This window comes from Centrocercus urophasianus, unplaced genomic scaffold (assembly GCF_019232065.1).
Source record: "Centrocercus urophasianus isolate 14NV4802_14NV808 unplaced genomic scaffold, USGS_Curo_1.0 seq_18, whole genome shotgun sequence".
Lineage (NCBI taxonomy): Eukaryota > Metazoa > Chordata > Aves > Galliformes > Phasianidae > Centrocercus > Centrocercus urophasianus.
This window is the reverse complement of record NW_024884733.1, coordinates 7,833,518-7,857,909: the sequence shown is the minus strand read 5'-3', so window position 1 is coordinate 7,857,909 and position 24,392 is coordinate 7,833,518. Positions and strand designations below refer to the sequence as shown.

The window sequence follows — 24,392 nt, the reverse complement described above, 5'->3', positions numbered from 1 at the left end:
TGGCGTTTATGCAGTTCTGCAAAGTTTATAATATCTGTGGGCTGTCTCTATGTGCAACACTGGAAACAGGCTGAAAATTGATGAAATGATCCATGAAGAGAAGGAAGACCGACATCTCAAAAGACTGAGATCTCTTAAGGTTATGAAATGATAACATTTCAATGAGGTACAGAGATAGCCATGGCACAGCTAAAGCTTTTGTACACTAAGAAGCAAAGGAATGACTTTGAGATTTATTGTTAATCTAAACAATATGATGACAAGAGGAGATGGATAATGAAAACACTGCCAGAAGTAACACTAAGTTAATGACACCTGGTCACAATGTCATTGTTGACAATGACATAGAAGGAGACCTAGAGAAGGCTATGCATTCTATTATGTCTGTGGTTAGAGTTAGAAGTGGTGGTGTAGTGGTTTAACCCAGCAGATGGCTGAGCTCCACACAGTTGTTTGCTCACTCCCCATTCTCAGTGTGATGGAGAAGGGAATCAGAAAAAAACAAAGTAGAACTTGTGGTTTGAGATAAAACTATTTACTGAGATTGAGAAAGGGGAAAGGGTAACAATTACGACAAATGTACATATACATATATGAATGTATGTAACGAGATGCACAGACAATTACACACCACTCCCCAGTCAATGCCCAACAGCCTCCCAGCAGCGGAAGAGAGACAGAGATGAATTTCCACCCCCCTCCAAACTCCTTCTGCTTCATGTCATATGGTATGGAAAATCTCTTTGGCCAGTTTAAATCAGCTAATTCTGTTCCCTCTCAGCTCCTTAGGCCCTTCACTGCAAACGGCCTTGGTTCTGTACAACACTTCTTAGCAGGCAACTATAAATATCTGTGCATTACCAACATTGTTTTCCTCCTGGAATCAAAACAGTATCATACCAGACACTCGGAAGCAAACAATTCTCAGTCTCAGCTGAAACTAAGACAAGTGCTATTGGAGAGAATGAATTACTTCTGCTAAAGAAAGGGCTAAAGTAAAAATAAGAGAATTAGACACTTTCACCAAAAGTAGTTTCCAATGGAAAACAGAAAAGGTTTAGGAGGAAGGAAAACAGAGTTCTTAGTTACATTTCCAGGTGATGAACGTGTAAAGAGGAAAGGTGTATTGAAAGTGAAAGTCGATTTAGAGAATTGCAGCAAAGGAAAGAAGCCATGTTTTCAGGTGGAAAAAAAATGAATTTCTGTAGTGTAAAGAAGGCAGGACAAGGTGAACTCTGTAAGGGACTGTAGTATAGAACAATCTATGAAGAAATAGGAAGAAGTTTAAAATTTGAATGGAGGAATAGAGAGGAGGAGGAATTGGAATGAGATGTAAACTGTCATCTGAGCATGAAGAAGAGAGATCTCAGAGGACCAAAGAAGGAAGTAGGAGCAAGAATGTGAAGAGATGTAAGGCTATAAACAATTGAAACATGCTGCATGGCCAGGGGTGGTGCTTAGGATAGAGCTTGAGTGTAGATATAAATGTAACTACTTAGTGTACTTACTAAGACTTTATTTATTTATTTATTTAGAGAAAATGAGAGGAGACAATCTTACTGAGGTAGCAATTCATTGGAAATGTTACGCAGTCAGAAGTTTGGTAAGCAGTGAGAAATAGCTTCAAACTCTCTATTTTCAATATGTAGCAGTAAAACAAAATAATATAAAAGTAGAAAATACTCTAAGAACAATAATTTCTAATTCCTTCATGCAACATATGTGGTTTACCCAGGCAGGCTTCATGACTCTGTATCCTCAGAGAGTACAGACTGAATGATAGATTGCTGTAGTTGTAGAAGTGTCTGCCATCTAACTTTGGCTTTTTCGCCTGGAAAGTACACTGTGTTAATAGGATGACTTCTCTGTGAAGCTCTAACCAAATCAGAGTACTGAGTATGTCTGAACTTGAAAAACTTCATAAAGGAGGGCATCTACCCAAGATAGTCATCATTAAAATACACGAGACTTTTTCTAGAAGTGAATTAAAAAAAAATACATCCATTTTGCACTGAAATGTCTTCATTTTGAAGCAGCTATCTACACCATATTATATAAACTTTTAAATTTTGACATCTAACACAATTTCACATACATTGGATTTGAAAATCCCAATTAAAAAGGACTGTTTATACAAGTTTCTTCTTGCAGGAAAGACAACATGAAATTTCCCTTCCCATAAAAAAAGATTCAGTTAATAGATATAGTTTCCTTTAATTTGGTTCCACTTGGACCAACCTGATTCCAATATCAGGAAACAGTAAACATGAAAATTTTCATCTCTTAGCATGCACATAGTGAGAAATCCCAATCATACTTTCATTTTTGCAGGAATTATTTCTGCCACAGTTACTACTTTCTAACACAAAAGAGAAAAAATGTAAAATTGAGGATGCAAGGTGATAATGTAACTACTGTAAAACATGACTAAGGAGTTAGAGTTGCATATATAAATAGCAGTGACAAACATGCAGTCATAGTCAAGGAACTGGTTCCAGTGATTTACAGTCTTGAGAAAGAAGAATTTGCGTTAGTGTCCTTGATGTGTTTTTGTGACTATATTTTATATTATATTAAAATGTACTACTCAAATTACATCTTGACTGGATTAACAGTGTATAACATATAATTGTACTTTAGGTACTCTTAAGATGTGATTGAAAGATTCCACTGACATCACTATTCTCTGATTTTCAAATAGAGAAAACCACTATTAAGGGTATATAATTTTAAACAGAAGCTGTAGAAAACGAACCACCTGCATGTGCTAAAGCCAGCATTATGTTTTCAAGAGAAGCAAATCATTTCAGTTATTTGTGCCAGAGATACATTTACTTGTATTTGTGCATCTTCAGTAAAGCTGAACCAAGAGTCAGTAAAGCATTTGACCTGTTCTTTAACTCCCTTAGTCAGATTTTCATGAACATTCAATTCCTACCACATAGAAAAAGTCTGAAACGATCGACTAGCTATCTATACAAGGTCCAGCATTCATTAAGTATTTCTGTCTATCATCAAGGATAAGCGTATTAATCCATCAGCTTGACTTACTTTTTGACCGGGGACTGAACTGTGACTGCCTTGGTAGAGGGAGAAGAAAAACATGAAGAACAGCACAAACACAGAACAAAACTAAAGCTATTCCACAGGTCAGGTCATCTACATACACAGACAGTCGGTCTGTCCTGCATGTTTCTCATTCAGTCAGCACCAGAACCACACTTTTACCCTTCCACTGCTTGGATCCAAATTCCAACTAGTGTTTCTGCTGCAATAGAACAAGGTTTCATATAAGTAGTACATGAATTTCACTTACTTGAAACATCCTAATTACCAAGTTTGTAACGGGTCCAGAAAAGCTTCTACAAGGCTTTCCCTCTTCATAAGAGGCAATAATAACACCACAAGTGAGGATCAGAATGTGCGTTCTATTCCAGAAATTCTCATTTTCCACATTACAGTTTATAGAAGGAAAGATACAGAAAAGAGTAAACACTTGGGGTAAAAAAGACCACAACGTCTGAAATACTAAAAATCAAAAGGAGAATATTGAACAAAAGCACAGTATCCAAAGTTTCCTATCCTCATCACTACCTGTGGCTCCTTCAGCCATTTATTCTTAGTAAATAGCCAACTAAATAAGTGAGATACTCTCTGTCCAGTAGCCAGAGTATGATGGAATTGTATGGTGATCATGTGTGTGATAATGCATTTCCTGCAGATGTAGAAGGTTACTATAGTTTTTAGTGAATTTCAAAAATAATCAGAGGAAGAAGGAAGAATCGAGCCATAGGAGTGGTGTTAGCAGCATTTGTAATACATTTTGCCATGGAAACGACTGCAGTGTGGAATTCCAGTCTGCTGTGAGCACTGGTTGCTAAGGGCAGCGAAGCAGAAGCAGACAGCTGCTAGAGGGCTATCAGAGCAGTCCTTAGCAGCAGTGATAGGAGTCTGATTAGCTCCCACATCCTCTTTCCACAGTATCATTAATTCACAGCTTTCTGCTAACATGTTGTTCTTTCATTGTAAATGATGACTGTAATTTTCTTACCTAAAATCTAGGATTAGTTTAAATCATGTAAAAAAAGATCACCAATACTGTACTCACTCCTTTTAAATAAGATCCTTCACTTCAGATGCTTATGCCACTTTGTTTACCTACTGAAATATATCCTTGAAAATTATGTATATATATTTATCGTGTTGCACCTGCCAAAATGCAAGAACTGTTTCTCTCTAAAACTGTCACTAATGCAGTGACAGTAAATACCTTGGGAAATGTTCCATACAAACACAAGGAACACCTTCTTTACTGTTTGAGTGACAAAGCACTGGAATTGGCTGCACAGAGAGGCTGTGGAGCCTCCTTCTCCAGAGATATTTAAGATCCATCTGGATGCCTTCCTAGGGCAACCTACTATAGGGAACCTGCTTTATCAAGGGGTAGGACTCTATAGCCCTAATAGGTCCCTTTCAATGCCTACAGTTCTGTGATTCTGTGAAAAGAACTGAAGCAAAACTCAGGCCTTCATGAACCTTCTCACCTTGTAATTAACCATTGGACATGTTTCCATAACTTTCCTTTATATTACCAATAATTTAAGCTGTACTTCTGCTAATGCCAATAACTCCTGCTGTCTTGAATATCATAACTCTTACTCTGTTTAACCCCAATCAAAGCTTAAAATTAGGCTGTTAATTGATGGGCTTTTCTTCTAGGTTGGTGGGAATTTCTAGGGCATCCCTATGAGCTCAAACTCTACCAAATATGCACTTGTGGCTACTCTTAATTTAAAAAGAGAAACAGAGATGCATTCCTTCCCTTTATTACAAAATGTTTAAAGATCTTATCTCAAAAGAAGTAGAGCCAGGTAGGGCAGGAAAGCTAGTATATGATAGGATTTACTCTTAACTTCATCAAACATTTCATTGCACAGAATTTTAAAGATCTTCTACCACTCTTTGAACAGGCAGCAGTTTAATTCCTTATTCTCTTTCATGCTGTCCCTTTAGAAGTAGTATGGTGGTTCCCAAACCAAGTACTGTCTTCTCAAAAAGGAACAGAAATTGTGCTGGGGTAAAGTGAATGAGGATTAGTTATTGGATAAGTGAAATTGGTGAGAGAAGTTCAATTAGTTGAACTAGGAAGGACTTCTGTGAAAGTGAAGCTAATGCTGCATTTATGTTAGGGTAGGCAGCGCAGCTCTGGAATTGCTTAAATTTTTTCTGTATGATTAGTGTACTCCACAATGCTGTTCTTTTCCCTTGTAGTTTGACCACTGTTGCAAGAGTTGTGCTTAGAATGAATTGAGGGACAGAGACATGAAAGAGGTCTGGGCAAATTGTGAGGAAGAGAGGAAGTCACTGTTGTTTTAGTAGCATAAATAGGAAGGGGAACTGTTTTCTGTACAACGTTGGATGATGGCAATATAATTTTTCTCTCAGGTCTCAGTATTTTACTGTGACAAAAAATGGAGTTCAGAGAATGGTTTGTTTTGGGTGGGAGTACTTGATTAAAGGTGAACTCTCAGACATGAGTGTTTAACAAATACACCAATAAGATAGAAAAAATATCATTACAATGTCAACTTTACAGAAATAGTTAAATGGAGATGGAAGATTTAACCTGAACATCAATGAAATCTTCCTTACAAGCATGCAGATATGAAAGTAATCTTGCATTGAAAATTTAAAAACATAGAGGCTTCCAACTTTTCCAGTGCAGAGTGTTCTGGTATTATGAAAATGATCTGGATGTAAAGGAGATAAATTATGTATGTATCTATCTCCAGTTTTTTTAATGTTAAGTCATTGAAATCTGAGTGAGCCTTTGGCTGAATAGTAAATGTTCCACTGGTCATACAGAAAGATTAGGGAAAGCTATTTTGAAAAAATGATAATTTATTGTCTTCCTTATTCAATTCTTATCCTTCTTTTTATATTTCAGGGTGCAAGTTGAATTCTATATGAATGAAAACACATTTAAAGAGAGACTAAAACTCTTCTTCATCAAAAACCAAAGATCAAGTAAGCAGTTGGATTAATTTCTATTAAGCAATATAGTAATAATTCGGTTAGAATCTAATTCCATTGATGGCAACAGCAAAGTTATTAACTTTCTTCTCAGCAGGTTTTTCTTTTTTTTGCCCCACAGGAATCAGTTTTATATTATTTCTGTAACACTGAGAAAGTATTTAAAATTAAAAAAGATTTTCTTGTTTTATGGTAATGAGCATGATCATCATGGTAATGTCAGCTTTATCAATGATTGTTGCTTGACCTTACTTCTAAGAAAGCAAAACACCTCAAAGATGTTTGAGTATAAGAACAAAAAACTAGGTGCTTTAGCAGTACTGTTTAATTTTATTGAACACTCCTAACTAAGCATCAAACTTTGTACAAAAACTAAAAAAGAGTGATTTGGTAAGGAAACTGGTAGAGAATTTCTAACAAATTCTCAGTCTTCATGAATATAGTAACTTTATATTCCAATTTAGCAGTGTATTGTCATTGATGTTCACATTTAAATTCATCACAGAAGACAATTATGTGGAGAAACTAAGAAATGTATGTTTACATACATCCAGGAAGCTGATCCAAGAGGGTTCATATAGTGTATAATGGAGTAAGAGATAAGACAGAAAAGCAAACTGAGCTAGAAGAGAGTATTACTCCTGGCTAAGAAAACAATCTGGGAAGCTATAAGCAGTAAATAGGTTTTTTTAGTTCCGTGAACTAGTCCATAAAACAGATTTTTATGAGACCAAACTCATTATAACTCTTCTCACAGATATTATAGGAATGTTATGGATACATACTTGCTTGAGATAAAGGTAGGAATTTTTTTCCTCTACATAGATCTTAATAAAAAATGAAAACAAAAACCTTTTTACAAATATATATTTTGATGGAAGAACTGAAGAGCATACATTTAAAAACAGACATTTTTATCATAAGCAGCACAATAATAAAACCTGAAGATAGTTAGCTGCTATGAATTCATGGCCATTACTTTGCCAAACACTTAACTTCTGGCTACCTATATTAAGGGAATTGTCCTAAGTTACTATTCTAGGACATCTCTGCTCCATTAGGAAAATGAGGCTAAGGAAAAGGAATTTTATAGAATTTTATTTGAAATAAGGAGTGAGAAGCAACTGTTGTTTGATCCTCCTGGGGATTATGTTAGGTATCAGGGAACTGATGAAAAAAGATTTGGCCCTTTAGATCTTAGGTTTCAACGAGAACACTGAAAACCCTCCTTTACATATTGTGTATCAATTTCCTGTCATTACTGATTCTACTGAATTATTTTCTCAAATTTTCAGACAGTATTATATCAAATTACAAATGTTCTGCAAAGTTTTCATGAGTCCAAGACTTCACAAGTAGGTTAAGAAGATCAGAGAGTGAGAAGTAATATCCCATGCTCCAGTGCTATTAGTCCAGAATTTATATGATTTCTTTTTTCTGATAGAATACCAATCTAATTAGACCAGAAACAGGCATGAAATATCAACTGCCTCATTCATTATTCCAGTTCCGAACACATTTTTATGAACTAGTAAAATAAGGCCATCCACATCTGATTTCAGCTTAGCTACCACTCAACCTTCTGTAAACAAGTTTATAATAAAATTAAAACAGTACACAAAAGACATTTCAAAAAGGTGTCAGCCAGCTACAAATAAATAAGTAAAATACATTTTTGTGACTTGCTTGTACTTGCCAAGATCACACACAGCTTATAATAACTCTCAAAGGAAAAAATAAGTGAATTTTCAATTCACTGGAGACAGTATAAAACAGATAACTGTCATCAGGATATGAATTATTAACAGCATATTTTGATTTAACTCCTAAAGCCAATTGCTACTGAGATGACTTTGCTAAAAGCCAGCAGCGTTGGAGATTTATTAGGAAATAAAAATGGAAAGCGATAGTAAAATTTTCAGCTGTTGTCCCTATCAGCCCTGCTTTGAGGTAGATCAGATTTTCAGACTGGAGAATTATCTCTGAAAATGCTTGTAGTGGTAGTACCAAGAAGTTATAAGAAAAAGTAATAATAAAAAAAGAATTGCATTATACCTGATCAGATATTTTATTACTTCATACTTAAAACTGCTGGCAAAAAGATAGAAGATACCTGTTCAAATGTTGATGTTTCCTTCTCAGTTTTATATAGTTACATTTACTTCAGAAAACAAACAGATTTGGAACTGTTCTTGCCAATTTCTTCTTTTGAAGAAGACAACACATGTAACATTACGCTTACAGGGACAAGGTAGAATTATAATCTCATTAAACTATTCATAACAGCATATGATTGATATAGCTGAATACAAGTTTCAGGCATCAATATCAAAGCTGACTCTGCTATTTGAACAATCTGTGAATGGAAAAAAGGAAAAAGAAATTAAACCAAGCAGTTTATGTAAAGTACAGGACCAAAATAGTCAACCAGCAAACCAGAAGTATGAAATACTTTCTTTGTAAGAAAGTAATAAATGAAAAACTATTTTAAATTCCAGCCTTCTGATGACTGCCTCCTCCTCCTCTGGTGTGAAATCTTAGATCTCCATAACAGTGGAACAAATGTGTTTCTTCCAGCTCATAGATGACATCCCTAACTATGAGGCTACAGAATGTTTTGACCTGCAAATATTTACTTACATGAATTATTACAGCTCTAGCAGGAGTGACCAAATGCACTCCCTCTGTCAGGGTATATCCAGAAGCTGAAGCAGAAGATACACCTGAAGTCTGTTCTACATTACTTCTGTAATGCCCGAACCACACTCCTATCATAGACAGATCCTATTGTCTGCCCTGTCCATGTAACCCAGATTACTATATATGCTCTTTGTCATGCCTAGAGGCCTTCCACAAATGCCTATAAGGAGTGAAAACCATGCCTCATTTTATGGGAAACAGCCCAGTTGAGATATTCTGAACCTGAAGCACTTTCAATTATAGTATGGAAGAGAATTTTATAGTATGGAGAATTTTAATATTGAATATGTAAGCAGTTTTCAATCTTTCAAGACCAAGATTTGAGAGTTAACATTTAAGGCAGCAGCCAGGAGCATGAGTGCTATGTACTGATTTGTTTTTGAAATCATAAAAGCACTGTTTTCTTTCGGAATTTAGGACAACAATAAATTCAAACAATTATGAGAAGTTGGCCCATTATCAATACAAAAAAGAGGCATTTAACATCAAGATAAACATTTACAGAATTAAGGAACAGAAGAAACAAGAATTCCGTGTGCTTTTTTGTTGTCTTCTTTTGTTTTTCGGTTATCTGCTCTTTTCTCTAATGGCTTGATTGTTACAGTAACCTTTCAGAAGTCTTCCATAAAATCATTAGCATAGACAAAGAATTTGTGTCTTCTTCACCAACAGTTCAAAAATGTACAAGATTATAGCATAGTTGAAAAAAAAAAACACTTTTTGGTCAAATAATAGGATAGCAACACACTGTAACAGCTGTGGGACTTCTCCTGGCGAAGACCTAAGCACAGGATTTTAACCCTTAGCTTACAGATGATGAAATGCTGCAGAAGTTCACCCAGTTCTTGTGTGATAACTGCAGCTTCACAGGACATGTTTGGACATAAATTTGAGTATGCTTGATGAGATTGTCATTCCCAAATCATAGAAACAGTTATATTGAGTTCAGCAGGTTTGATACCGTACTTGCAATTCAAAAATAAAATATACTCGGTGCAAAGGAAATAAGATCCATGTGAGAGCTAGTCATTAATGTTCTGCTTTGGAAGAAGGCCTCTCAGCTCTACAGAATTGGACTCCTGGTTCACATGACTGGAAAAAAAATAGTGCTTAAGATTGCCTTCCCTCATTAATTTTAAGACTAATAACAAGACTGAGGATTGAAAGGCTAATCCTCCAATGACTCCAAAGCTTCATTAAAATACAATCAAGTTTTGTTGTAGTATTCAATGTCTCCCATTAGCATCAAACTAAAATGCCTGTGTGACAGAACCAACTGTCCACCTGGGTTCCTTTGGAGGAATCCTTTCTCTATGCAGTAAACCTATGGTTTGCAAGACATAATGTAATATTCTGTGATAGTATTTAGTATTTGAGATCTATTATACAGAACATTTCGGTATTCATATGGTCCATAGAAGAAGCTGTTGAATCAGTTAAAGTTGTGCATTCAGCATGACTTTCAGATATCCTGATTTTTGGATTCCTAATTATGCAACTTCAACATTAAATATCTACAGTTTAATATTTTATGTTAGGACAGTATTAATGTATTCTGTATGAGAAACTACTACATAAAGACTGTCAGATATTAATATTTAAATAATTGCCATTGGATATCTTCTGCCTGTGGTTGAAAGTGTGTCTTCCTCATGCTACTGTATCTTGCATCTCAAATACTGTATGTCATTCTGATTCCCCTTTTGAGAAGAAATTTGTAAAACTACAAAAGATCCAAGGAACAAGAGATGGTTTAGAATAGCTTTCAAGCAAAACAACTGTCTAGATTTCCACTTTAAAAGGGATCAAATCTCAATCCAGAGATTTCTGGAAGTTGGAAAAGTGTATTTTATGTGCATCTGACAGGCATATTCATATATTTTTCTGCCAAAGGGCAATGTCAGGTACAGGCTGGATAGACCTTTGCTCTGTTCTATCATGGCTATTTTAGTTCCTTTTAGTTTTACCTTAAAAGTGAATGAAACTGTAAACAGTCTAAATTTCTTTCTGTTCCTTTCAAAATAGGTCTGAGAATACGGTTATTCAATTTTTCACTTAAGCTATTAAGCTGTTTCTTATACATAATTCGTGTGCTTCTGGATGACCCTACACAAGGACATGGATGGTAATATTTGTTTTGTTACTTGTTCTCTCAAAGCATTGTTAAACATATATAAAATAAATTAATTTTATGAAGAAATGAATAAGGAACAATATTTTGGTGGGAACTATGAATGTCTTCCCAGAGAATAAATCTACCAAACAAGGATTCTATATTTTGTGGTTATAAAACGTAGGATAGGAGCTATGCAGAATTAGCTTCCACATCAGCTGGGATGGTTCAGAGCTGTTAAGGATCACTGTTCTTCTTCTTGTACTCTTGTAAATGAAATAGCTCTAGGTAGCAGCTTTATTTTTTTTCTTTTTTCTTTCTTTTCTGATGCCTCAGCTGGCAGAACAGCTACTAATCAGTATTAATTTATTAGAAGTTTAACTCTCCTGGCAGAGAAAATTTGTGTTGCTATGCAGTAGTTCTCAGACACCTAAATGCAAAGTCCTTTCAATATAATTTGGAAATAAGAAGAGTATTGTATATAGTTCTGACTTAACTATGGCACAAATATTGCAATATTAGCTGTTTTACTTAAGATTCTAGATCCTGGACACAATAAGACAAATACGTGAAACTGAGCTTTCACACAGATGATGCTGATGATAACTTTCTAGCCCTCTTAATTCTCTAAACACTTAAGAGAAGGGGGAGACCAAAAGTACATTATGTACTCATAAAAGTACATTATATACTCATGATGTTCCATCATTTCAATGCACAATTTTTTGAATACCTACAGCTGGCAGTAGACTCCAAATAGGTCACTGGATACTCAGCTTTTTTCTGATGTGTTGTTTATAATTTATGCAATCTTTTGCTCCGATTGCATATATATCATGGAAATACTGAATATTATCAATCCTGAGTGATAATGAACACCATTTTCAATTAACTTACTTGCATTCCCTTGATTTGCTTCTGTCAGCCTTAAATACTGAATGAAACAAAGCATGGCTACAAATACTCAAAAGCTCAAGGTGTCAGAACTAGCACTCTTCACACAATGTTAGGCAAAGGACTAAGTATGAATTCTAATTTGCACATTTGAAGATTGATTGAAATTCATTAAAACTATATAGGATAATGCTCTAGAAAAGCTAATGCATAGGATTTCAAGAATCAACTCCAAAGAAAAGTGAGTTAAAGAAAATAGACTTTCCTCAACAGTACACGAGAGTGGGATGTGTGAATAGGAAGTACAGAAAATTCATTTGAGAATCTTTTGTCAAAACTTTTTGTAAGAAATCAGAACATCTGAAAAAAGAACAGAAAAAAAATTCCCTTGAAACACAAGAACTGCAAAAAACGTTATTTTTTGACTCCGCGTGTATCTCTAAATGTCTCTTCAAGGAGAGGGAGTGTGTAGAGTGGAAACAAGTAGCAGTCTTCAAAACCAGAGCACTGATAAAGAAAAAATTATCTCTGAAATTTAGACACTGCACCACAGCAAGTCAGGAACTTGAAATTTTCTTAACACACAGCCTTCTTCAGCTTTCCAGACAACCCTGTTCTTTTCTCCTCCTTGAGGTTAGTTTCTTCTCAAATTAGTCTTCATATCATAAAGCTAAAGCCCTTAAAATATGCATCCTTTTACTTCTCTTATCATATTAAGAAGATAAATGTTAATTTTGCTGAAACTCAATGTTCCATTCAAAAAATATCAGTACTTTTGCATCAACTTTTCCCAAGCATTTTATAGTGAGTTAGGATAAATAAAGAAGTATTTAAAACTAATGATTGTTTCCTCTGTGAATCTGAAAAGCAGAAAACACTAATGCTTCCTAATAATAGTTATATTCTGTATAGCCCAAAATATATCTTAATTCAGTTCTGGCCATCTTTTCAATCACAAAACAAATGTTAAGCTGCTGAGGTGAACAGCATCTTCCTATCATTAAGAGTAAAGTGCCCTTAAATGACTTACTGATAGTGTGACTGGACCCTACTGTGTAAAGAGTATGAATTTTACATGAAGAATGCTGTCTTTATATGAAAAAGAGAAGTACAGGACATTTGAGTAGTTCAATGAGAAAAACTCCTGCTTGTCTGTAGCTGGTGGGCACAGTTGCCTGTCTCACATGTATGCACATATGTACACCCCCTAAACTGTTTCACTGAAAATGAGTTTGCCAAAACTGTGTTTTAATGTTTTCAATGGATCACAGCAATCAAATAGGGACCATGCCATTGAAAAATTGTAAAGATTGCAGTGGCTTCCTGTGGCACTAAGTCTCAACAGCCAATATGTGACCTGGATAAGGTTCTGCTGATTTTTTTGTGTCTAATTGAACAATGTAGTCAATTGTCCTCTCCCAATATGTTATTTCAGAATGTGTTGTCAATGTGATATTGTAAGATGTAGTAACAGATAAAAATTGATCTGATCTTTAGAGAGAAATCTCACGGTATTATTCAAGTTGCTGCTTTTAATAGTTTGACTGGGAAAAAAAAAATAGAATTTTTATAAAATCACTATACAGGATTCTAAAGCTGATGTTGTTTGCCACTCCACAGTGAGTAGCAGTAACATTTCAGGATTTGAAAAGACATGTAATATGAAATGAGGGAGACGTTTGAACATTAAGGCACTGAGAAGGGAATAATACTTTATATACCCTGCATACCCTTATAATATGCCCTGTAACAGTACAGAGCAGCTGTATTAATTTGCATACAGTTTTCCATAAATACAACTTAAAAAAATAAATCTCAAATCCAAGCATATTGCAAAAATTGAAACAATGATATTCTTTCTGGTTTTGAATAAATAATGCACTTGGTATTGAAGTTTGAAGCAGGATTGCATAACAAAGTATAATTGGACTTCATGAATCCAATTTAATGTAATGCAATTTTCTTGTGGAAAAGAAACCCATAGTTCAGATGTTTTTTGTGGCTAATGAGCTTCAGACATGAAGAAACTGTTTATATCATCTTCTTCTAAGAGCTTCTAAGAACTGTAGGGAGCTCCAATGAGTGTATTTGACAGAAATGGTATAACTGAGTATGTGGAATTGATTAGAACAGCAGCACTTCTGCTACTGGCAAGAGTATTTCAGTAGTTTTGTATTCATATGCAGAGATCTTTTTGTATTTTGCAGACTGCTTAATTCTGCAGTCCTTTCCTGATATGTTTGTTCCTTGTTCCTTCTAAACATTTAATAATTCACTGGATAAGAGTTTGTTTTTTCTGTACAGCACCCCATTGTATTAAGCTATGGGACATTAATAGACTAGACAGTTCTGTTACTGTATAAAGTTTGCCTGGCTGAAAAGTTTCATGTAATTGTTTTCTATGTGGTCATGAAGAACCAGACTTTAAAGTCTGTTTGTCTTCCTAGAAAAACAAGCCCTGTACCCAAATAGTACCTCATTTTGTCAATAGTTTTGCACATACACATCCTGAGGGCTTTATACCAAACCACTGCCATAAAGCAACCTTACAAGTGCTGCGTTGTGAAAAAAATAATGTTGTGAAAAAAAATGCCACAGCCTAATGAGTGAAACTACTCCATGCACTATCATAGTGATCGTATAAAGCACTATCATGTGGTTGATCTTAAAATTACAGTTTGGAGAGGAATGCTTTTCACCATAGACTCCCACTACAGAATTATTTCCTCTCTTTTAGCACAAGTCAGTATTTTTCATTTATTCCTTCAGGCAAACCAGATGTACCCAGCAAAGCTTAAGATATAAAATGTCCTTATTAATGCATACCATTTAGCATTTCTCTTATTCATAGCCTGTAAGAATGCAGCTATTAGATTCCCTTTCTTTTTTGGCTGACCTGCCAGTTTACCTACTGCTGAGCTGCACAGATGTCCTTACATGAATCTCCTGGATCTCAATATCAGAAGCAAGCATTCTTTGAAGTCCAAGTTAATTAACAGAAGACCAAAATCATTTCTGGGAAGAACTGTGAGCACAAAATTGTGTAGGAAGTCCCACTTCACTCATAGAAAAGGTGCCAGGGACAAACAAGGAAATTTACACAAAAATTTCCACATCTTTGCATGACTTTTTGAAAGGAGGATTTGTACCAGCAATTCAAGGTAAAATAACATCACATGCACAGAACAGCTCTATTTTTTTTTTATATCAAGGTCACCAGTTTCTTACACTAATTAGTTTTGCAACCCAGCTTACATCCTCACAAGAGAAGACAAAGTGTAGCATGATGCAGTCTTTGCTGTTGAAAGTATGACAAGTATATTTGGTCTTTCTACTTAGTTTTGTGATATGGCCCAAGTATTAAAGCTAAGCCCAACTTAGCTTTGTGATATGGCTTCTAGTATCTCTAGATCTTCAATATATACTGTTATTGGTTCAGCTTTTGAAAGTATACTTTGAGTTTTTTTTTTTTTCAAATCAGACCATGTTTGAAAATAAATCTTAAAAAATGTAACCTGAAGTGCTTTACAGTATTTTTCTATGGATACAGAACACATCCAGAACTATATTCAAAAAAACTATTTTACTTTTAAAAATATTTATATTCATCATCTAGTGTTTCAAACTATTGCATGAATTTTATAAAATTTTACAGTTAATAGTGTAACTAATATGCCTTTCCCCTGTATGTTTTTATGATTGTGTTCCCATGTGCATTTGCTAATGAAAATGGACTTTGCACTGATGTGATGACAACTATCAGCAAGGAATTAAACCGGGATTGTTACAATCAAAATTACACACCCGGAACAATTGATTGGTGAGTTCCTCATTTAAAAAAGCAAACAAAAAATCCACATAATTGTGTGAGGGAGGCTGGGACAGGAAGACAAATCAACTTTGTCTGGAATGGTGATATTTTAATATATCATGGTGACATTTCTATAAAACCCATCAGTTACTTTCAACTTCATTGATATTCAAAACCGCCTTTAAAATTCTAATTATTCCTCTTGATTATGTAACAGACTTGCTAGATTGCATGCTGTTGTAAGCTCTGAATTCCCATAATGTCTATACATCTTGCTGAAATAAAAAAAATAGACACCCTTATTATTTAGAAAAAAATTATGACTAGCAGTAAATAACAGTAATTTACTGTGCCACTGAGGGTACCAGATTCTAGCAGCACTCTATCAAGTATCATTGGGTTTAGTAAATATTAAAACAACATGGTATTTTTCCAAGATATGTTGTTCTTATTATATAGATGCCATTTATATCATTACACAGGAAAAAAAAAAAAAATTAAACAAAAGAACGGTCAAGTTTCTCTTTCCTGCTACAAACAATGGCTCCTCTGCATCTCTAGAATCAAAATCTCAAACTGCTTTAGTCTTCCTAGAATCATGGGGGATGATCTAGCAGCCACTGAAGCCAATAAAACATTTTGGTGTCACGAGGTACTGGATTACTCCCATGTGAATTTAGTGATTGACTCTATAACAGAAAGAAAAATTGCTAATACTCAGTAGATATCTACTGATTTTAAATCTTTACTACTTATTATTATTTTTTTTTAAATATAAGACTGCTGTAATTTCCATTGATACGTACAATTCTTTTTTCTATTTTTCTTTTGATTTATTTAAATTCCATGTTTGTTCTTGTGTTGCAATGAACAGGTCTCCTATTATTTGGGTGAATCGAAGTTTGCCTTTATGGGGATTACAGGTAATAAGTAAATGGCCAATTTTACTACCTGCAATATTGATTTACAGCATTTTGATGATATTAAATGATATATGGAAAAATTAAAGAAATCTACTTGATTAACAAACACAACAAAACCATAAAGGAAAGATAAGCTGATCTCAGCTACCTAGTTTAAATTGTATGTCTTTATCATATATTTATAAAGTATGAAAGTTTGTAGCAAAATATTGTGGAATTTGAACAGTTTTTACTTGTAGAATTATCAAGCTCTGTTGAGTAGTCTAATAAATATTTTCTACAGCGAAGAGTTTAAATTTCATGATTTCTTATGACTAGTATTTTTTTTATCATGTACTTCCTTTACTTTCATGTCAAATCCATAAAAAAGCTAAGATTACTTCATGATATAGAAGGCCGGATGTTTAGAAGTGTATATTATAAAACACATCCCATTAGCCCTTAGAAATGCTCACCTTAGTGTGGGCATTTTTCTCATGGACAGCACTACAGTCAAGTGATATTAAAACCTAATGCAGAAAGTCAGGTGCAATTGGCCTTTCTTTGTAAGGAATGCAAAGTGCTCATAGGATTACTGTGTTGGTAACTGAGGAAGGGGAAGAATGATTTCAGCGTTGCTCCACATCTTTATCCATATTAAGTTATGATTAGAAACTTATTCTAATATTTGGATTTAATAAACATAGGAATTTATACATGTGGCTTTGTATACATATACATATATATAAATGCATTCACAGTAGGATATATACGATACTTGAAAAAAGATACTTCTTTTTATTTCAGGTACAATGTAATTTTATATAAAGCTTTGCTACTTATTTGGAAAACTGGCATTATATTTTGGTGGCATACTTAAACAATTTTCTGCTTTGTAGCATTAGTTTTAATTTTAGGTAAGGATATTATATTTGCAAATGGTGCACTCTTCTGAATTAGTGAGCATTAGATTCTTAGTAGTGAGCATTAATTCAGAATTAAAATTCCAGCAACTTATTTTATTTCAGATCCAGTTGCTATTGTACATATTCTTGATAGACTATTCCTGTAATATCCATTAAAATCCAAATATTTGTTGTGCAAAGTATTAAAGTAATTTTTGTGGTTATTTACTACATGTAATAGTTTTAAGTAAAATTTTTACAATTTTGATATTTGACTATTTAAATATTTTATATTATATAATATACTATATAGAAAAAAATCAGTTGAATTCAAAAATTAAAATAATAATGATTAATGTGTTTTAAAATTTCTCGATTATACACAGTTAGAAAAATGTTTTTCTACACATTTTTTACATCTTTACAGAGAAGCAAAGAATTGTCTAGCTTCTGTTATTTGTTTCTGCTGCTTCCTATCTCTGTCTTTTGAAAGGATCTTGATAGTTTTCATGAACAGACAACTGAAACTTGAGCAACAGTCTGGCTGACTGCTGGAATACCTAAAAGCCATGGAAATGCCACACTGCAGGCTCTCTGGAAAATTGTGTCTGGAAAAGACCTACGGGACTCAAGTCACAGGCTACACTTCAGTCAGAAAAACAATACTATTTAAGTTTCATGCTAAATGCTGTTAGCTGAGATGAATTCAGAAGATGCAGGGAAAATCATAGCATTTCCTTTTCAATATGATCTTTTATATCATATTCTTTAGAAAATGGTATTAATGTAAATTGTTTTTTTTCTCTTCACTTAAGGTTTCAGTGGCTTTAATAAGTCTCTTTGAAACACTATTGCTGAGTTATCTTAGCTACAAGGTAAGTTCTTTCAGTTGCCTGATTCCTATCTCCACTGTATCCAAAGCTGTAGCATATGCTGCTTTTTTCACTCAGTACAGCATCTCTAACATGCCTCTGCTGGGATGCAGCCCCTAACAAGACAGATGCTAAGAAAGTGCCAGTTTTCTGAAATATTCCTTATGATTCCTTGCTATTAGTACACATTTTAACAGTGGATTATTTTCATTTTATTGTTCCAACAATAAAAATTTGGCTTACAGTCTCACAATTTCTCTTTTCTCTTTATTCTCACAATTTTCTCTTTACAGGGCTGGTTATCATACAAAATATTACAGATTATTCAAGTATGTCTAACTCCCACCAATTATGAAGACAATTACATAGAAGACAAAAATCCCTGCCTGTAGCTACAATGGCATCCAGATATAAAAGGGAAAAATTAGAAATAGAGAAAGAATGTTATTTACAATACAGATTGGATTTAATTTTCAGTTACTATATCAGATGGTCATTTTAACAGGAAACATTAATTTATTGATGAAACTGAAAATATAATGATTCTGTAGTGGCAAATCACTGCAATACTATATAGGCTGCATTGTTCCCTTATCTATGATGGACTACTGATATACAGTATATACAGTTAGTATACCTGTAAGACACTCAGTTTTAATTACCTTCTTTCTTAAATTTATAATCTTCATCTAAACATCTAATTACTACAGTTACTGCTCAGATGTGGGAAAAAAACAGTATTTTTCCTACTCTATAGCTAGTGGTAAGCAGATCAAGAAACCCGTACCACTTCCGTTCAATTACGTGGGAAGACATCTAATTTTGTGTAAGATCAAGAAAAAGCAGGCCCTGAAACGTATTGAAGTGTTTGAGACAAAAATACAGAATTTTGATCTTGTATATTCTGACATGAAATTTTTATAAGAAGTGCAAGCAGAGCAGCTCATTATTCATACTAAATGTCAATATGAACCATAGGACAGTTAGCTGTGCATGAAGATAATCACAACAGTTGATTCAATATAAAATTTTCTGAGTAGGGCACGTGCTTTGCACATATATCTCTACAATTCTTATACTACAATGGAATTTCGTCTCTAGTTTTTAAGACAGTCTTAAATAATAAGTATTAAAGTGAGAAAAACTTTAAAACAACCAAAAGCTAAAGTATGACAATGTAGGATTTTAGAGATTTAAGGTGTCAGAAAAAAACCAAATAGCAGAAAGAAAACAGCTGCAGACAGAACTCACCAGCAGGTTGTGCTGCGTGAGGATTCCAGCAAAAACTAGAATTATTAAAAATAAATTTGTTAGGAAAAGAACCTTATCTCCTTACCTATGTGTAAGCGTGCATGCAAAAATTAAAGTAAACCAATGTTGGAAGAATAAAAAAACCAAATGATCTCTGTGTAGGATTCCAAGGTACCTAAAAATGCAATACGAGGAAACAGAAATTACTCTTCGAAAAAATTAGAAACTTAATTTAATGAAGCTCTTCATTAGCTGACATAATGAGTTGACTAGTTAATGCAATTAGAATTTTTCATTCTTTGCTGTTTTACTAACTAGGCCACAGTATGAAAATATGTGGTCATGTGGACGCAAGGATCTGTTGTAGTAAAAATATAGATTTGAACAGTATATGTGTGAGGTAAATTATAATAAACAGAAAGAAAAAATAGTTAGGCCAAAGTATCCTGTTTTCTATATTCACATTTAACACGTGTTTAAATCTGTAGGACAAATGCTTTTCATTAAATTCAATTATTTAGATAAATGTATTTGGCATTTGATTATCTTATATATTCCTCCCCAGATGCATAGGTAAACTTACTATGACATGCTTTTTATTGTTTTTTCTTTTTCTTTGAAGGGAAATATCTGGGAACAAATTCTGCGAATACCCTTCCTGCTGGAAATAATAAACGCTGTCCCTTTCATCATTACGGTAAAACTATTTGAATTAATACATATTACACTTTTACATTTGCACTAATACTCTTCACTGAGGTACAAGTGAATTCTGTGTGGATGAAAGAATTGTGCTCGTAGGAACTGAAATTAGCCAACAACAACAAGGCAGATTTTTACTTAAATGAAATAGTGCGTATCATTTTTTTTTCCCCAAAAAAGGCAAAAAAAATCCCCACCAAAACAACCAACAGATCCCTAACTCGAATTATAACACAATCAATAAGATAAAACAGTCAGACATAAAAATCAAAGAATATCTATTTGTCTGTATTTGTGACTCTATATTGACTCTATATATTGTATTTAATCATTTTGTCTTGCATGCAGTTCATAAAGATATATTTTTCCTGAGTACTTCATTGCTGCTATTTTCTTGAATAGAAGCCTTTTAATTAATTTGTTCATTTTCCATTTTTAATTTGTTCAGATTTTCTGGCCAGTCCTAAGAAACCTGTTTATTCCTGTTTTTTTAAACTGTTGGCTAGCAAAGCATGCTTTGGAGAATATGATTGTAAGTATGATAAAGAAAAGAACTAATTTGTATTTTCTATTTTTTAATATATTACTTTAACTGGGATTTTGGCATTGCAGTTCTCTGTCCAACTTTTCTAGCGAGCTAACCAGATCTGTAGTTATAGTACACAAATGGTCAAGCATTACTAAAGCTACTCTCTCCATCAAAATTAGAAAAAAAAAAAAATGAAGTGAAATCTCAAATTAGTATAAATTGTTGCAGTGCCCATTAGGAGGGAAAGTTACAATGGCTAGTTTTTTAGCTACTTACGCATTCACATGCAATTACAGGGAACTCAACTGCTATGCCTTAATTAGTCTTCACAGCCTGTAATTTATAAGCTAGATATGAACAGATAAACTTTAAGGCAGCTTGCAGTAGTATCAGAATTGTGCCAGGATGAACAAAGAACTAGTTAAACAATCACTGAATCACAGCTGGTTCTTTTGCACCCTTCCACATGATCAGCAAATTTTAAGTGGATTTGAATGAGTGAATTTTATTAGGACTCTATGTAATTCTATAGAATCAGCTCATGCTTCATTAATTCAAAGCCAAAAATAACAGCTATTTTCCATTAATGCAGAATGATCTTCACAGAGCCATCCAACGTACACAGTCTGCAATGTTTAACCAAGTCCTCATTTTAATATCCACTTTACTGTGTCTTATCTTCACTTGGTAAGTGACCAAAATCCTTCTGTTTTTATTATATATATTGACTTTTCTCACTTTTGTACATGGTGATAAAATAGGCATTGTGGAAATCACATGTTGAAATTAAAATAATAACATACTTACAATGCAAATACCACTCAGCACTGAGTACTGCTGGAGCCCTGATACACTGGATTTGGAAATAGAATGTGCATGCATGGGAGAGGGTCTCATTCTCACAATTAGGAAGGAAACATATCATGCGAAAACACAGGAGAAATAGATGGAGGAAGTCTCAGTGAAAAAGTCATTTGAATTTGAAGAGAACCAATGAAGGTACCCAGACTAAGGTAATAATTCTCTTACTGGAGGGATAGAAAGAAGAATGCCAAAAAAATCTCAGACTTATCACTCAGTTTACCCAGTCCAGTCATAAGATATAAAGGGAGAAAGTAGTAATAATCTTATTTACAGAAAGTAAATATTCTTAATCTAGATTACAGAAAGCACTGGATGGTAGGTTCAAACAACAAGAATGTAATACTATGAGGAACTTTGTTGCAAGATCTCAAAAACTTTTAAGTTTATAAAGGTTCTGGAAGCACAGAGAAAAGTATTTTGACAGTATTAAATATAAATCTACTAAGTTCCTAAAATGAAAGAGCTGCAGATTATTGGCAGCTAGAAAAATGTTCATAGGAAATACTACTTTTTTGTCACAGTTTTATACTATGCTTTATACATCTACAGTTGAACAGGGCTGGAGGCAAAAACTACACGAGTCTTTGAAATTACTGAGCACAGACATAACTATGTTCACACACAAAGGCAGAGGTGGTAGCGTAGCTTAGGAAGTTACTTAGCGAACAGAAATTTCTCAGCAGTAGTATCTGAGATCTGAGTGTCACATATGGAGAAAAGTAAGAGTAAAAAGAATATGTGTGTTATGAGATGGTATGCAAGAGGGCAGTGAACAGAGATGAACCTTATTGGAAAGGGTTAACAACCCCTAAATGAAATTTTGCCAGGCAGGGTGCCTTTGGGTTAGTGCACAGATAAAGTTTTGTCGTGACATTTCGGAGAAAGAGATTTGATTTTTACTCATCTTATTTCTCTAGAATGTTCTTGACGTCCACTGTTAGATCCTACCTTAAGCCTTTTGTTAATAACAGAGTAAAACAACACTTTTTCAGTCCTGAGAAAAACTTTCTCAGTTCTCTACTCTTTACTGAAGAATATGGGTTTGTTCTGGTCAGTGATTAAACGAATGGCCCTTTGTCTTAAAGCCACAAAATTCTAAGACAAACGCTGCCATTTCTGGTGAGCTAGTAACAATGTTTCCTAAGAACTCACTGTGATCCTCCCTGCTTGGTAGGATATCAGCTAATGAATGCAGCTAAAATGAACGTCATGCTCAGTACCAGGCATTTTGATAACTGACAGTAAAACATGCAGAATATGGCAAGCTCACCTGTGGTATTATGTCTCGTCTCAAAAGTCATAGATATGAGCTTATTAGAGATTATGGTGACCTACTATTGACCCTGCTAAACTTCCAAATAAGCTAAATAGGATGAAAACACCCATTAATGCAATAACTAAGGAAATGAAATACTTTCGGAATTACCAAAAATAGATGTTCAAGTACCTGCAGCTTGCCTAATGCTGGAATCTGTTTAGATAGCAGTTATTTTTACTTATAGGAACACATATAATCTATTTTTATCTATGAACTTATATTATAGAGTGTATTTTGCACGTATATAAAAAACTCTCTATAAACAGTCAAAATCAACTTAATGTCTTCTATTATGTTATATCCGTTGTGAATTTGAGGCAGTATCTCACTTTACATCACTTTACAGGATTTGTTTTAGAGATTACATGAGTTTTTTCATGCTGAAAGAAGAACAAAGCCTGTTTCTGGAATTTGCCTACTTGAGGATAGCTTTCCTCAAGCTGTTCTCTCATACTTTCTACAATAGCAAGTTGTAACTGAGTGACTGAATTCCCCCTCTAAAACCTAGGACCAGAAACAGTCTGATCTATATGTGCAGTAAAAACAATGCAAAAAGAAAGGTTTTGAGTTAGTAGCAGCCTGTTATAAACACATTCTGGTGACATTTAGAGATACTACCTTGGTTCATGAAATAGTAGAGCCACAGTAATGCAAAACTGCTACAGTTAATGAAAGAATGAGTTCAATGCACTGTATGAATTAAACTGTAACACTACATCCCAAGCGCTGGTTGGCAGACTTGCTTTTACCATCTGCTTCAATAGGAACACCGGTTGAAGTCTATGTAATTTTCTGTTCAAAATCATGCTTTTTTAGCAGACACATAGGAAAAGGAACACATTACTTTATACAGGAATTATGCCATTTTATAAGAAGTCCAGGAGAGACTCCCCTTTCTACTTAAATTGTTTTTACCTTCTTGGTTAGAATGGTGCACTGAGGAAGCATAGAAAAAGTGCTCTTTTACTGCTTCTAGAGACGCTGAAAGCTTTAGTAACTCTGGGGATGATCTTTTCTATGAGAAGTTTTAAAACAAATGCTGAAACATAAGTACTATTCAGTAATCAGTACTTACAAGATATGTTCCTTAATTTTGTTTTTGAGTGTGTTTTTACTGTACTTAATCTTTTTTTTTTTTTTTCTTTTTTTTTTCTTTTTTTCTGGGTGCTTGAGATGGAAAAGTAGTTACTTTCTCTACTTTTTTTTTTGTCTAACAGCAGAACTCTGTAGTTCTACAAGAGGTACAAAATAGCTGTATGTGAACAAGGCTATTGGAACTGATATGTTATCACAGACAATTCTGAAAGCACAATTTTACTATAGAAGATATACTATATATATTCTCCTTTCTGAGAGCCCATGTGTTTACAGAATAAGAGGATATTCGTCAGAGGATGCTTATGTCTCATCCTTGTATATATACAAGTTTGGTGAGCAGCAGCATTCCTCTGTGCAATGTATCAGAGTTGAAATCATGTTTTCATAAATGAGAGGAAGC

At 34.1% G+C, this 24,392-nt stretch overlaps 1 protein-coding gene across 6 annotated transcripts in view; it reads left to right on the top strand.

The window, feature by feature from the left end:
* Positions 1-24,392, top strand: part of KCNT2 (potassium sodium-activated channel subfamily T member 2) — a 116,770-nt gene that overhangs the window by 17,560 nt on the left and 74,818 nt on the right. For 5 of the 6 annotated variants that reach the window (XM_042819339.1, XM_042819338.1, XM_042819336.1 and 2 more), the window contains exons 2-9: positions 5,948-6,027; positions 10,759-10,858; positions 15,504-15,560; positions 16,426-16,474; positions 18,174-18,233; positions 20,104-20,178; positions 20,632-20,715; positions 21,305-21,399. In XM_042819339.1, coding sequence (XP_042675273.1) covers positions 5,948-6,027; positions 10,759-10,858; positions 15,504-15,560; positions 16,426-16,474; positions 18,174-18,233; positions 20,104-20,178; positions 20,632-20,715; positions 21,305-21,399 — 600 coding nt within the window. Of the gene's footprint in view, positions 1-5,947; positions 6,028-10,758; positions 10,859-15,503; positions 15,561-16,425; positions 16,478-18,168; positions 18,234-20,103; positions 20,179-20,631; positions 20,716-21,304; positions 21,400-24,392 lie in introns of those variants that run through there. The other variant, XM_042819340.1, reaches the window with a different exon arrangement.